The 15,346-nt window shown below is 40.0% G+C and overlaps 1 protein-coding gene across 1 annotated transcript; it reads left to right on the forward strand.

Moving 5' to 3' along the window:
• Positions 1-11,761: 11,761 nt before the first annotated feature.
• LOC102700610 lies at positions 11,762-15,008 on the forward strand. The gene is made up of 4 exons (XM_006651457.3): positions 11,762-12,235; positions 12,502-12,654; positions 14,005-14,210; positions 14,471-15,008. The coding sequence occupies exons 1-4, from the start codon at positions 11,837-11,839 to the stop codon at positions 14,676-14,678; spliced, it is 966 nt and encodes a 321-aa protein (XP_006651520.2). The 5' UTR covers positions 11,762-11,836; the 3' UTR covers positions 14,679-15,008.
• The last annotated feature ends 338 nt before the right edge of the window (positions 15,009-15,346 follow it).

Raw genomic sequence — 15,346 nt, forward strand, 5'->3', positions numbered from 1 at the left:
CCACCCTAGAGAGCCTTTCCTAGGCTCAAAACAAGTACAACTAGTACAAAATTTGGGTTTGTTCAAATAAACAACTTCCAGTTGAAGGTTTGATGGTTGTGTGTGCACACACCTATAGCAGCAGTCACCGGTCACTAGAAGAAAAACAACACTTTGGTGTGTTGGATGTACCACCTAGTTGCCAAGTTATTTTGGGATTGGTTTGATTCTGCTAGAAATATCTCTCTCTTACGTATGGTGAGGTTGTTATAGCCATACGTGTTAGCTAAGGTTGTTTAGAGTGAGACTAGGGAGAGATGTATTTCACCATCGTATTCTTGTTCCTGCTTATGTTTATAAGACAAAATTTGAGTTTTTAATTTTAAATTTGAAGTTGATTTCGAGTTTTTTTTTCATTGTAATTTATTTTCTAACCTTTGCTTTTATATCGCTAATAACACGTATATAAAAGTTTAATCATAAATTATTTTTATTTGTAAATATACCATTTGGCGTTTTTCTTAAAAAAGCCCAAAGATCACCTCCTTAATTATCTTCGTTGTTTCTTGGGCTACATCGTTTCACAGTTGCAACTGCTTATAAGCAAAAATTTGAATTTTAGAACTTAATTTTAAACTTAATTTTGTGGTTTTTTTCATCATGGTTTCTTTTACACATTTCGCTTTTAAATCGCTATGGATACGTATATAAAAGTTTTATCTATAAATTATTTTTCGTTGCAAAAACGCATTTTCGCTTATTCCTCCAAAACACGAAACGATGGGAGCCCTTATCTCAAGTGACCGAAGTTATCCCGATCACGTTTATCAACTTGTAAACAATGGCAGAGGCATCTATCCATAGTCATACCTTTCACAATCCTACTTAATTTTTAGAAATGTTTAGATCAAAAATCTAGAAAACTTTTGGCCACCTTATTTTGGATCCAATCATTAAATATTATTGAAACAATATACAACCATTACTGCCCCTAGCCATAGCACGACAACTGTATCGGTGACCATTACTCCACAATGCCCACCTATCTCGTCAACCCAACCCATACTTGATCCCTATTACTACCAATTGGCCCAAAACATATTTCATTTACATGACCACATTAGCTGCCTAAGAGCATCTACAACCACTAGAACGGAATTGGTTATCTCTAACGGGCTTAAAGTGACATCTCTATCGGACATGGCTCCTGTCACTAAACTAAGATGTGAGAAAATACCTCAATCGAGCATCCGACAGTCACATATGACACTCATCTAAATCGGACCTAGATTATGACCCGTCACTGATGACTCCTATCTCTGATGGGCCAAAATTATGACCCGTCACAGATGACTCTCATCTACGACGGACCTAGATTCACAGATGAGTATAATCCAAAAATAATAATTTTTTTCATATGTGTGTCTGTTTGGTGGTCATCTATGACGGGTTTTGTCATATGCATGCCTCTCTAGTCATCTCTGACGGGCATTTGGTTAGCCGTGCGTCTTTCTAGTAGGTCACCTATCAAGAAATTGCTCTAGGCCAAGCACACTTAACCTCATAATTCCTTTGAATATGGCTTCCGAGAAAGAAATTGTAATTTATTAGTATGAGTATTCATTAATCCTATTAATCCCTGGGCCAGGATGTCATATCCTCTCCAATTCGTATATATTCATTCATAAACACAATCATCAATATATTTAACACAACAACATTCATACAAATTTTACTTTGGTATTTTTGTAGATAACATTTTTTGAGCTATTTGAATTTGAATTCAAAAATAAAACAACTTCAAACAATAATTTTAAATACTAAATGATTTCAACTGAAAAAGTCATCAACAATAAAGTTGTATAACTCATCATTATCTATAACTTTTATTTTGTTCAGTCTTCTATAAAACATTTTTTTGAACAGTTTGAATTTGAATTTGAAAATATGACAACTTCAAACAATATTTTGAAATACTAAATGATTTCAACTAAAAAAGTCATGAACAACAAAGTTATATAACTTATCAATATATATAACTCTTATTTTGTTTACTTTTCTATACAACATGTTTTTGAACAGTTTAAATTTGAATTTAAAAATATGACAACTTCAAACAACATTTTGAAATACTAAATTATTTTAATTGAAAAAATTCAAACTGTTTTAAATTCAAACTGATTTTAGTTAAAATCATTTAGTATTTGAAAATGTTGTTTTGAATTTGTCACATTTTTAAATTCAAATTCAAGCTGTAAAAAAACATTATGTAGAAAAATGACCAAAATAAAAGTTGTAAATCTTCGAATGTTATACAACTTTGTTGTTAATAATTTTTCCATTTGAAATCATTTAGTATTTTAAAATATCATTTGGAATTGTTATATTTAAAAATAGTCATCTGTGATGGGCCATAATTTAGGCCCGTCAGAGATGAGGGTTATCAGTGACGGGCCATAATTATGGCCCGTTAGAGATGAGAGTCATCTGTGACGGACCATAATCTAGGCCCGATTGAGATAAGTGTCATCTCTAACGGGCTTAATAGTTTGGCCCGATTGAGATAATTGAGACAATCTCAATCAGGCGTACATTTGTGCCCGTCACAGATGAGTATCATCTCTGACGGGCCCTAAGCATATGCACCTAGATTCGGCTGTGCGACTACATCTATGACGGGCTCATTTTAGGCCCGATTGAGATGAATTCATTCTGACGGCCAAATAGCCTAGGTATGTGACGTGCCATCATAAATGAGAGGATCTGTACCAGTGAACAATCTCCCGATCACACTCTCCAAGCTAAAATTTAGCAATTATGAGCAAAAAATATCATCCAACAGTCTCACCAGCCGGATAGTCAAGCCATCTCGCTAGCCAAATTGTTCTTCTCACTTGCCAAATTTGGCATGTCTGTTTGGATTGCCAAACTAAGGGCTGTACCATGGGATGCACCGCTTTCTCTCCTCCTTGTGCTAAGATTGAAGAGTGTAATAGAGATGTTGTTGGATTGAAAGATAATTTTGACTCTTGTTTTTAACAAACTGGCGAAATAGATATTTGGATCGTGAGATTTGGAGAGATTCAACGAGAACTTGTCCAGCCTAGCCAATAGCTTGTTTATTTTGTAAATCAAATAAAATTCGAAATTTAATCAGTTCCACCGTTTGACCTTACTCAAATTAATATGATAATACTTTTTTTATTTATTGTTTGTTCGGTGCTTATTGGCTTTTAGCAGAGATTGGATATTTGAAATATACCCATATGCGGATTTTGATAATATTATTAAGACAAAGAGCAAAGCAGGTTACTCTTGTAACCATGCATCTTGACCCTATGGTCTAAACAGGGTATTGAGAAAATTGAATAATTAGTATCACATGTAATTTGTCTTGGCCTTCATTTGTGTTCATGATCAAATACTCACTCCAGTTATTATATTTGTTGTCGTTGACTTTTAAATTTATGTTTGACCATTTGTCTTATTCAAAAAAATTACAAATATATCAAATTAGGTTTAAAAACTTGTAAGAAAAACAAATCATAACAAAATAATTAATAGTTATATATATTTTATAATATTAATGATTAAATATAGATTCAAAAGTCAATAGATCTAGATAAAAAAAATCAGGTTGGAGTACCAATATTGGGAGCATGTATATAACTTTTGACATATTTATTTTTCCAAAATCTTCTAAGTGTAATTAATTTTGGTGTAGTTACACTGTAACTAAACGACTGCAGCTTATTATATACTCTCTCTAGATGTTTAACTTTTTTGCTTGCTATGTTTGACAATCTGTCTTATTCAAAAAATTATGGAGATATCATTTATTTTGCCTGTGACTTACTTTATTATTAAAAGAACTTTAAGCACAACTTATTATTTTTTATATTTGTACAAAATTTTTGTATAAGATGAATAGTCAAACGTTGCAGCTAAAAAGTCAAACATCTCACGTTATAAGACGGAGGTTGTATAAGTTACATGTAACTAACCCAAACATGAGCCAGTGCAGGTGGTTTTGCACCATAGGTGTGTCGAGGGGATGTTTCGGGTTGGGTATCTGGTCTTTGCGAGCACACGATTAGCCCAGTTTTTCCTCTCTCGCATATGGCCACAGAAACCTCGTAGCTTATCCGATGGTTGAAAAATCAAAAGTTTTTCTTTTTGCCTATATTTTCTATCCATAGATGTATAGCCATTCCGATTTTGATTTGCGTTCGTAAATTCATGGAAATATCTTTATTGTTGTTTCCGCTATTGCTTCTTGTGACCAAAGGGTTGCATACTCTGATAGCCAATTCGACCCACCAAACTAAGACAAGAAAAATTACAAATAAATCCAGCATTATTTTGGACATTTCAAATTGCGATTATAATTTTAAGCGTGTGAGCGGGTAAATTTTGAGAACGAGGTTTCAATTAATGTATTATATATTGTTTTTCCATTGCACTGAATAGACAGTTAGGCACTTGGCTAGATTAAATCTTCTTGTTGAACTTATAACACAGGAGCTGGACAATCAATTGACTCATGCTTATGTTAATGGTGCAAAGAATCTCATGCATTATTTTGTTCCACTGGTTTTAAAAACATATTATATGATACGATATGTTATATTCTCGAACAAAAGGACATGTTGTATCACAAAATCTGCATACATAGTGGGATTTTACTGTCCAACAAACAAAGGACATGTTGTATGACAAAATGTGTATGTATAGTGGGATTTTACTGTACAATAAATTATACACATGACAGATTTTTTAAAAACATTTTGGCCTTTTTAGAACTTATTTACCAATAGATTCCTAATGATGCTTTAGACAAAAACGGACCCAATGATCGGCGCTATGGGACTTGGTGCCGAGATAGCATGGGATGACACCATCAACCCTAGCGCCGAGCTTGGAATAGATGCTGGCAACTGAGTGATGTGGTAACCGAGGTGGCCGAGCAATGGCACCAAGCACTGTAGTGCTAAGGGCATGAACAATGGGAAGCCTCAACAAGGATCCCCATGTTACAAATAGGATAAAACCCCTCACAAGGAACTTTACCCAGAGTGGATGTAGTTTTGAGTGGGGCATTGAGTGGGACCGGATTCATTTTTACTCATCTATCTCTGTCCTCTCCCCTCCTCTCTCTCTCGGTCTCCTCTATCCTCACCTCTCTCCCTGTTGCTCCCCTCTCTCCCTCTCCTCATCCTCTTGACGGCGGCCGACGCTCAATGGCGAAGCAGCGGTGGGCGGTGGACCGTGAACCGAGCTCGGTGGGGGTGGATCTACCCCGGCGTGGCGCACCAAGCTCGGTGGGTGGCGCTCGACGGCGGAGCAACAGCGGGCATCATATCGAGCGCAACGGTGATGGATCGAGTCTGGCGGGCGGCGGACCGTGCCCGGCCACGGCGGACCGAGCCCAACGGTGGCGGATCTACTCGAGCGGCGGCTTTTTCTTCAGTGGACTTTTCTCTCCCTCCATTTTTGGCACAATTTTTTCTTCTCCCTCCTACTTTCTCTAACAAAGCACCGGTGTTAGCACCAATGTCTTCTAGAGGGTGTGGGCTTCTCTGTGGAGGGACGGTCCATGGCCATCCATGGCCATCTGGCAAGCTTGCTTCGACGTGACGGGCTAGAGCCACACGCCACGTCGGAACACTATGCATGTCCTAAGGTCCTAGCTGGCAGCAAGCCCAACTTTTTCCTTTCATCTTCCCTTACCTCTTCCTTCTCTCTTTTTTTCTTCCTCCTCCCTTAGGATATGTTCGGTTGCAAGGATGGCATGGGTCGGGCCAAGGCTATTACCTTTTTACTAGTGTTTAGTTTGTGGACTAGGTGGGATGAGTTGCACCAAATGGGAAATATTCTCCCTAGATGCTGGATGGACTGGTCCACCAAAATTGTCCGGACCGATCCATCGCAGGTCGCACCCATAGAGGAAGAGAGAGAATTATATCTAGCCATCCCACCTCCTTCCCTCGAATCAAACATGTGATAGGTTCACTCCATCCCATCTCATCCCTTTAACCAAACAAAAAACAGAGTTTAACCACATGCCTCTAACCAAACAGAAAAATACAACGAACTTATTCAATAATCCAAGGATGAATTTATCCGTCTCACCTCGTTCACGAACTTGTTAATACCAGAATTTGGAAAATTGTTGTTGGAGATTACACTGTGATTAAAGATTGAATCGGACAGGAAACATGACAATCGTATATAAGACCAGGCGGAATACAACTCGGATTGAGCCGATGGAGTCTGGATCGGATAAGAAATAAAATCCGATTGGGCCTAGAATATTATAGATAGATTCAGAAATAATCAGAGTCAGTGTAATTTAAATTTATCTGTTAATAAGAATTAGTTTAGATTTTTCCTTTATCTTTAAGAGAGTTAAAGTCCGATTGGGACTTGTGTGTTAGAGATAGAATCTACATAGGAGTTTGTTATTCTTTTTATCTATTAGGAGTCGTATGTCATGTCCAACACGGACTAGCGTCCACCCGAGAGTATAAATATGTATGCCTAGGGTCATTGTAAAGCATCTACTTCTCAATCAATAGATCAATTACTCTCGGTGCATCGCTACCGTCCTAACCAAGGTTTCAACTCTGGCGAAACTTGGCACCTGACACGGGGCTGCATCGCTTCGATCTCCAGCGGAGGGGCAAGTCCTACGTTCTGTTGGGCCAAGGTAATCGAATCGACTAGATTAGAACTTCTTGGTTCGATCCAATCTTCTAATCTAGTTGTGCGATTACTAGTTATCGTATCAGTTTCAACTCAGATCACTTTCGTGTTTTGAGTTGATCTGGTCGATCACTTTGGGTGATCTACATTGATTTGATATTTGCTATTTGACATATTCAATCTAGTATTGTCTCAGTTCGGTCCAATCTAATAGATGGTTTATAGCAGATCAATGTATTTTGCTCATCGTTTTATCGGAGTACCAGTCGATGAGTTATCAAGCATCGGCTCGTCGGTTTGATAGCAATCCAGATCTGTTTATTATCTATTCTGACATTGTTAGGCATAATCTTGAACGGTCTCGGTTGGATCCAATCTTATATGATTATTCTTAGCAATCTGGGCTAAATATTTTATAGATCTTGGTTGTTTGTCAGTCATTTATAGCCTGATATTTGCTGATCTACATGTTCATCATATTTGTATCAACAGAGTAGCCGATTGCTTTACTGCATTATCTTTACACCAATGGGCTTGATTTACTTAGATCGGTAATTAATTTTTGTGCATCGGCTTATGAGGATTACATGCAAATTGGATTTAGCCGATTGCAGCAAAGCATTCATTGTTGATTTAAATTATTTAAAGTAATTCATTAGTTTATTTATTAGCCTTATCGATCTTTGTGTTTGTATGATTATATCGTGTTCGACTGCATACTGTCTTGGTTAAGTCCGATCTATGTATGTTTGGTTCGATCTGGTTATAGGGCTCGTCCGATCGACTAAGGTTAATAAGTAACTTGCGGATTACGTTGGTCTAATATTAACTCAAATCTATCAAGTTTCTAGCTGATCCAAGCTTTTTACGGTCGATCGTTCATCCTATCGGCTAAACGCTGCTACAATAACATCAGATCGGCTGGATATTTAGTCACCTATCGGCTCGATAGCCGATCAGCTTGTTTTATTGTTTATCTTATCAGTTGCATGATCAAACTGATTGGCACGCCCGCGTACTTTCTAAGAATTTAGGTCCTATACTGGAGCTATCTGAGATTGACTCACAGGCCTACATGTGTGATCGTTGTTGTTATTTTCGCTGTCAACAGAACTAAACACATCCTACAGCCTAAGCCAGAAGGCTCTCTCCCCTCTCCCCTCTCCCATCTTGCGCCTAATCCCCTCAAATCTAGTTACTTGGACTCGTCTTATTTTTTCGAATCACACGGTAAGCTATCCTCCATTCCCTTTGTTTGCTCTTATTTTCGTTGGTTATTGCGTAGATCGGAGTGGTGACCTAAAATGTTTTTTTTTCATTTTGTTGTTGTGATGAAATGGTTAGTTGATTTAGACTAGTGTACAAGACTACAAGCATGTGTGCCATACTCAATTTTCTATGTAACATCGTATAGAATCCCAAGCAATATATGTAAGGTAATCTATTTCTAGTATGACATTGATATTGCCATAGTTGTTTTTTTGCAAGACAAGGGTGTAATTCTTGTTTTTCGAAATGTGTATGGAATCCCTAGAATGCAATATATGTAAAGTAATCTATTTGTAGTATGACATTGATAACCATTGTTGAGCTCAATCAAAGATTTCATTTTAAACGAATCTTTCAATATGGTATATGGCACTTTTTTTCATCAATATATAATAAAGCATGTACTGTATTGTATATGCTATTACTAAGAGCATCTCCAACAAACAACCCAAATTGGACTCTCCAAATACCAATTTAGCCACTCCCTATTTCATTTAGCCATTCAAATTCGTTTTTTACTCCAATAGTCTCTCCATCCACCCTCTCTATTTTAAATCTATGACAGCTTGGCCCCACATTTCATCCTCTTCTCTCTTTTTCTATCCCTCTTCCTCAATCTCTTTCTCTCCCCCTCTCCTTTTCTCTTTCTTTCTCTCTCTCCTTTCCATCTGGAGGCGGCGGCACAGGCAAGCCGCGCCGGCGCCGGCGCGCACGGCGCGGCGCAGCAGCGGGGAGGCGCCGGCGCGGAGGCAACTCGTGCGGGGCGGCTGCGGGGAGGCGCGGCGGCGTGGCGGCGGGGAGGCGCCGGCGCAGAGGCAGGAGGAGGGGAGGCCGTGCGGGGCGGTGCGGCGGCGAGGAGGCGGGCGGCTCACGCGGGGCGGCGCAGCGGCCGGGAGGCCATGCAGGTCGGTGCGCGGGGAGGCCGGGCGCCACGACATTGGGTTGCTCTGCCGCCTCGTGCTCCCCGACGGCACCATCATGCCCGCGTGCGACTGCCTCTTCACTGACCTGCTCCATGACGGCGGCGACCCGGTGACGATGAACCGGTGACGACAACCCAGCGGCGTAGACCCGGCGACGACGACGACCCGGTGGCGGCGACCCAGCGTGCTATACTGCTGTAGTAGTAGTGGTGTTGTATTAGTACTGTTTGTGGGCCCTCACGTGGGGCCCACAGATGGCAAGTGAGAACTGGCTGGCCAAATTTTGCAAGTTAAGGGGCTAGTTTGGCCAGCCGGATGGCTTGACCATCCAGCTGGCAAGGCTGTTGAAATGCTGTTTTTCATTAAAATGGACGGATTTTGGCTTGGAGAGTGAGATGGAGCATCTGTTGGAGATGCTTAAAAAAGCATTTTTAGCCGTCGTATACTTTAAGCGGCGAAACCAATTCCTGGGCTGATTTGGTGGCGACGGGGCCGATCGGGCTCGCTAGAATATTTTATCCTCGTTTTTTTCTTCCATTTATACTTAGTCTAGTTTAGTTCCTAAATTTTTTTTCTCAGAAGCATCACATTGAATCTAATTGCATAGATAAAAGAACTAAATAAAGTATTAAACATAGATGAAAAAACTAATTGCATATTTAGGAGAGAAATCGTTAGACAAACCTTTTGAGTCTAATTAGTACATGATTAGTCGTAAGTGCTACGGATTAATTAGTCTCAAAAGAGATGTCTCGTGGTTTGCAGGTGAGCTATGGAATTTGTTTTTTTTCATCTGTGTCTAAAACCCCCTTCGACATTCGATCAAACGTCCGACGTGATACCGAAAAAAATCATTTCGCGAACTAAACACGCCCTTAAAAGCTAAATTCAATTTTTTTCATAAATTTTAATTTGATTTTAGAGTATTTTATTATAGTTTATTTTTTAAACTTTGCTTCTAAATCGCTAAATCGCTAAGAACCTATATATTAAAGTTCCATCCACAAATTATTTTTTTACAAATATACCATTTGAGTTTTCTTTTCTTTAAATTCCAAGAATAATAACCCCATAAATTATTCCAAATGCGTGTAAAATATGACCAACGACTAAAACATATTCTTCGTTCCATCTTTTCGCTTCACTTGTTGTTATAAGCCAAAATTTAAATTTTCAATCTTAGATTTAAAGTTTTTTGTGGTTTTTTCAACAAAGTTTATTTTCCAAGAATTATTCATCAACTACTTTTTTACAAATATGCCTTTTGGCCGATCAACCTTTTCGTGTTTTGGGTATGAGGCTGACCCCATCACTGAATTCGTTGCTTATTCTATACCCCCTCCCATTCTGTAGTACATGATAGCCTGGCAAAATGAACAATTTTAAATCTGAGTTTATTCTGAGATCTATTTTACGTCCTGGCAAAATGAACAATTTTAAATCTGAGTTGGTTTTGAGGTTTGTAGTCCGTTCTGCACCTTTTTACCCTCGTGCCTGTATGCATGGACGCTGTCACGCCGCTGGCTCCCGATGCCATATTAAGGCCCCGTTTAGTACCCGAAAATTTTCTCCCGAAAATATCCTATCAAATCTTTGGATATCTAAATGGAGTATTAAACATAGATAAATCGAAAAACTAATTGCAGAGTTACGCGAGAAATCGTGAGACGAATCTTTTGAGCCTAATTAGTACATGATTAGCCATAAGCGCTACAGTAACCCACAAGCGCTAATGACAGATTAATTAGGCTCAAAAGATTCGTCTCGCGGTTTGCATGCCAGCCGTGAAATTCGTTTTTTCATTCTTGTCCGAAAACCCCTTTTGACATCCAGTCAAACGTCTGATGTGACATGCAAAAATTTTCATTTCACCAACTAAACACCCTCTAAGCCGCACACGCTGTCCTCTCCTTTTCCCTGCTGCAACTGCAAAATTAGCTAAAGTCAACTATGCTGAACTTGAGTTTAACTATGGCTGCTTTCGTTGCCCCCTCTTAGTGTAGTACAGGCTATAAACCAGCTATAAGTATGTTTTAAGAAGATAAGAGAGGAGAGAAGGGCAACAGGTAACTAATTTATAGCTAGCTGCAGTATAGACTACAAGACACATGTGTGTATGACAGGTGAGACCGAATATTAGTTGTGTAGTCTATGCTATTGTATGAATTGGCTATTAAGTTGGCTATGGACAAGTTAGAGCCAACAGTTGGCTATACTACTGAACTTGCTCTTAGATAACTTATATCCCTCGTTTTCCGAGCACACGCTTTCTGAACTATTAAACGGTATATTTTTTATAAAAATTTTCTATAGAAAAGTTGTTTTAAAAATCATATTTATCTATTCTATATTTTAATAATTAATTAATTATGTGCTAATCTATCTACTAATATATTACTACGTTTTTTTGTGTCCGTAAGTTAACTTTACGTCCTCCCAATGAACAGGGCCGATGTTGAAGTAGTCTGTCGGGTGAGCAGAAGTTGCTCCTCCCAACGAACAGGGCCGATGTTGAAGTAGTCTGTCAGGTGAGCAGAAGTTGCTGTATAAGATTAGTTCAGAGGTGTATTTAGTATGGACGAGCATGGGAAAGTAACCTTGGTCTGGACGTCCTGTATTCTAGTTCTAGCACGGGAGGAAGTATACAACATGCACCTTGGTAAAAGTGGAGCGACCTTTTGGTTTCGTGTGCCGAGTAACACCACCCATTCCGCACGCCTCCACGCCATTTCTTTCTTTCTTCACCCGCAGAGTCGAATGCACCCAGCCAAAAATATCTCAAGCGCTTGGGCCCACGTGTCATTCACCTCGGTGCCGTGACGAGCCCATCAACCCGCACTGCCAAATCTTTTTTTCTTTTTATTTTTTTTCTAAGGCTAGAAAAAGAGAGAGCCTTTTTGCCGTTTGCTACCTTCCGCACCTTGACCGGTGGTAGGTTTCTCCTCCCCGCGCGCGCGGCGATGGCCGCCGGCCTCCTCCTCGGCGTCCGCGACGCCACCGCCTGCGGCTCCCCCCAGCTCCGCCCCTGCAACTGGGCCCCCAGCCCCCGGTGGCGGCCGCTCGGCGCCGGCCGTGCCCTTGCGGCGGCCTCCTGCCTCTCCTCCCGTGCGGGCCGCCGCCGTGGCCATGTCGTGAAATTCGCGGCCTCCGCTTCGGGGGCCGGCGAGGAGCCCGGGGATCCCTCGGAGGATGAGGCGCAGAGGGAGTGGGAGGCGGAGATGGCGCGGCGGCTCAAGGAGGCGGAGGAGATGGAGGAGCTCGAGCGGACGGCCGAGGCGCTGCAGAGCCAGGCCGCCGCCGAGTCCTCCGACGAATCCGAGGAGGAGAAGCGCGAGCGCGTCCGCCGCGAGCTCCAGAAGGTGTCCCTAGCCCCGTACAACCCAGCCACACTCTCTTTACTACTTACTTAGCTTAATTATCTCCATAATTAACACCCCCAAACTGGAAGGAACCCATCACAAAATTGTTCAACCACATCATTGCGAGCTAGTTGTGCTAGCGCTATGCCACCTCCAGTTTACTACTGTAATATGTCTGTGTCGATATTTTTTTGCCTCACATTGTATGCATTGCTCTAGCTGGATTCTGACATGTGTTCTTGTCTTTTCGAATTGGGGGTTTGCAGGTGGCGAAGGAGCAGGCAGAGAGGCGGGCGACGGCGAAACAGATGTTTGATTTGGGGCAAAGAGCCTACGGGAGAGGAATGTATGGCCGCTCTATTGAATTCTTGGAGGCTGCACTGACAATCATACGCCCCTCATCGCTCCTTGGTGGGGAGGTAGCATATCACTCACCTTATGTGATTAATAATTCTGTTTTCCTTTATGTTATAGCAAATGAATGTTTGGATATATTTGAGCTATAAAGAATAGGAATACCTGTGCTAAATTACTTAAACCACCAGTGCTGCATGTGACATGTTATTCACATTGTAGCTGTTTTAGATGCCCTGGGTCATCTTTTGGCATATTAAAAGAAAAGACCAAAAACATTTTTGATATTGAAAAATAATTTGTAAATAAAAATTTAATATACGTGTTATTATCGATCTAAAAGCAAAAGCTAGAAAATAAACTACAACTTGAAAACCTCAGAATCAACTCCAAATTTAAGGTTTAAAATGAAAAGGCTTATAAGTATAAGCAGAAGCAAATAGATGAGGGATAGCTTTTTCATACTGCCTTAGTGGTTTGCTAGCTTACTGTAGTGATTTTGTGGCGGAATGAAACCACTACAAATGGTACGAGGTCAATAAAAAGGTAGAGTGCAAGACTGAAACAGTGTTTTTCAAATATGCAGGACTGGCCTAAGGCCCATAATATATACTCCCTCCTATTTTTTTTGTTTGGAGCCATTGACTTTTTGATCTACTTATGACCCTTCGTCTTATTCAAAAAATTTGTATAATTATTGACTATTTTATTATGATTTGATTTATTACTAAAGTTATATGATTTATAATTTTGTATATTTGGACAAAATTTTTGAATACGACGAAGGGTCAAACGTAAATAAAAAGTCAACGACGTCAACTAAAAAAAACTGGAGGGAGTATAATATACCAAGATTAAGAAATCTTGCAAATAGTTCAATGAGAGTGTTGCTACCTCAAGATTGCCTAATAGTTGTTCTATGTGGTGTTAGCGATACTCGTGTGCATGTATAACTCTTCTTTCTGTCTTGCCTTGTGTCCTTCCCGGTTCTCCCGATTATATCTCTATAAGTCGGTTGAGATATCTGTGGAACGGTAGAGGCTATATGTATGAACGTTCTGTGATGAATCAAAGCATCGCGTTGAGCTATTCCTGCTTTCATGCTTTCATGTGGTATATTGAGATGGCTAAAATTGAGCTTGGAAGCTTTGTTAATTTGTAAGAACTGAAAATAAACATATGGTAGGAATCACTAGTCTGGAGCTATTAAATTCCGCAGGTGTGGATATTGATCAAACATGGCTGTTAGGTCTACTTTACTGGAAATTGATATGCACTATGGCTAAATATGTTGTAAATAGGACTTAAAAACATTTATATGTGGCCTGTCAACACAATGTACACTTATTTGACAAAGTGAGCTTCATACTTTATAATGATAGATTCAAATATTATTATAACCATTTCACTTACAGATCCAAATTTGGCTTGCAATGGCGTATGAGGCCAATAGGAGGCACAAGGATTGCATTGCACTATACAAAGAGTTGGAGAGCTCACATCCAATGATCAACATTAGACGGCAAGCGGCTGAACTCCGGTACATTTCTGAGGCACCCAAGCTGAAGATCTCCAATGACGAGGTGGTCACAATACCACAAATTGGATCCAGTTGGGATTGGTTAGTCATCTGTCTTAACACCATACTGTTTTGTTTAACTGCTCTTATTCCTTTAAACAGTTGGCATATTTAGTTGGTTCATATCTTCTCCTGGAACATTAAAGTATTATGTTAAGAGCATTGAAGAAAAAATCTTACGTGAACATTGAAGTAAAAACAAATCTAACTTGTTCCACGACTTGCTGGCAACAACCCATGCATGCTGTCCGTTACTCAAACCTCATAGAAATATGACACGCTGTATAATATCATATGATTAGGTATGCTGGAACATGGAGTGACAAAATCAAGGACCAGGAGGACAAGAAAAGAAAAATGGTGGCTGCCAGCAGCCAAGTCGAACCTTCGCCAAATATCTTTGGTGACTTATCTTTCTTGCGACCTCCAACCGAATGGACAAGCAGCGCGTGGGTGATTGTTACTTTATGGATTGTTTTGATTGGAACAGCAATCTATTTGCAAAGGTGAAAGAAGCCACTCCAATCTTTTATGTGAAGATATCTTGCTGTCAAGGAGGCGACCATTGAAAGGAGCTGCTTGGACCGATTATCTGGGTCGTTTGGAACACTACAGAGAATCACTCTGTGGACGGTAGTTTGAATCAACGCCCTATAGCTGTAGCAAATGCATTGTGGAAACAGTTGTAAGATTTTACGGCAGCAATGGATACTGTTTCCAAACCGCAGTTAATGTATCTGGTAGCAAGTTGATGTGAACCGGTCCTTGTAAATACAACGGTGGAAATGAAGCCCGTAGCGTCTCGTTGCCAACGCTCGCAACACCAATGGGGCGATACCAGCATTGTGTCAGCAGCAGTTCATACGAGATTTATTTTATCTGAGGTCGTCGCTTCCTGAAATTGATTTTCAGCATGGATTACGGTCATCCAAGAACAATAGTATCTTGCTGAAATATACGTATTAAGACAAAATCACAAGAATATGATGATAAACAAACAAGATCGATTTCTTTTTAGAAAGACCGTCCTTAATCAAACAACCAAAGTTATAGATGTCCTCGAATGGAGCTAATAACCACGAATACCTGCCTAAACTGGCATAAATTTAAGGGCAGTCCCAAGGAAAGAAATCTAAGGAGTTTTAATGGAAAAAATTGATACGTTTGCTATAATAAAT

This window comes from Oryza brachyantha, chromosome 3 (assembly GCF_000231095.2).
Source record: "Oryza brachyantha chromosome 3, ObraRS2, whole genome shotgun sequence".
In the NCBI taxonomy this organism is placed as follows: Eukaryota; Viridiplantae; Streptophyta; class Magnoliopsida; order Poales; family Poaceae; genus Oryza; species Oryza brachyantha.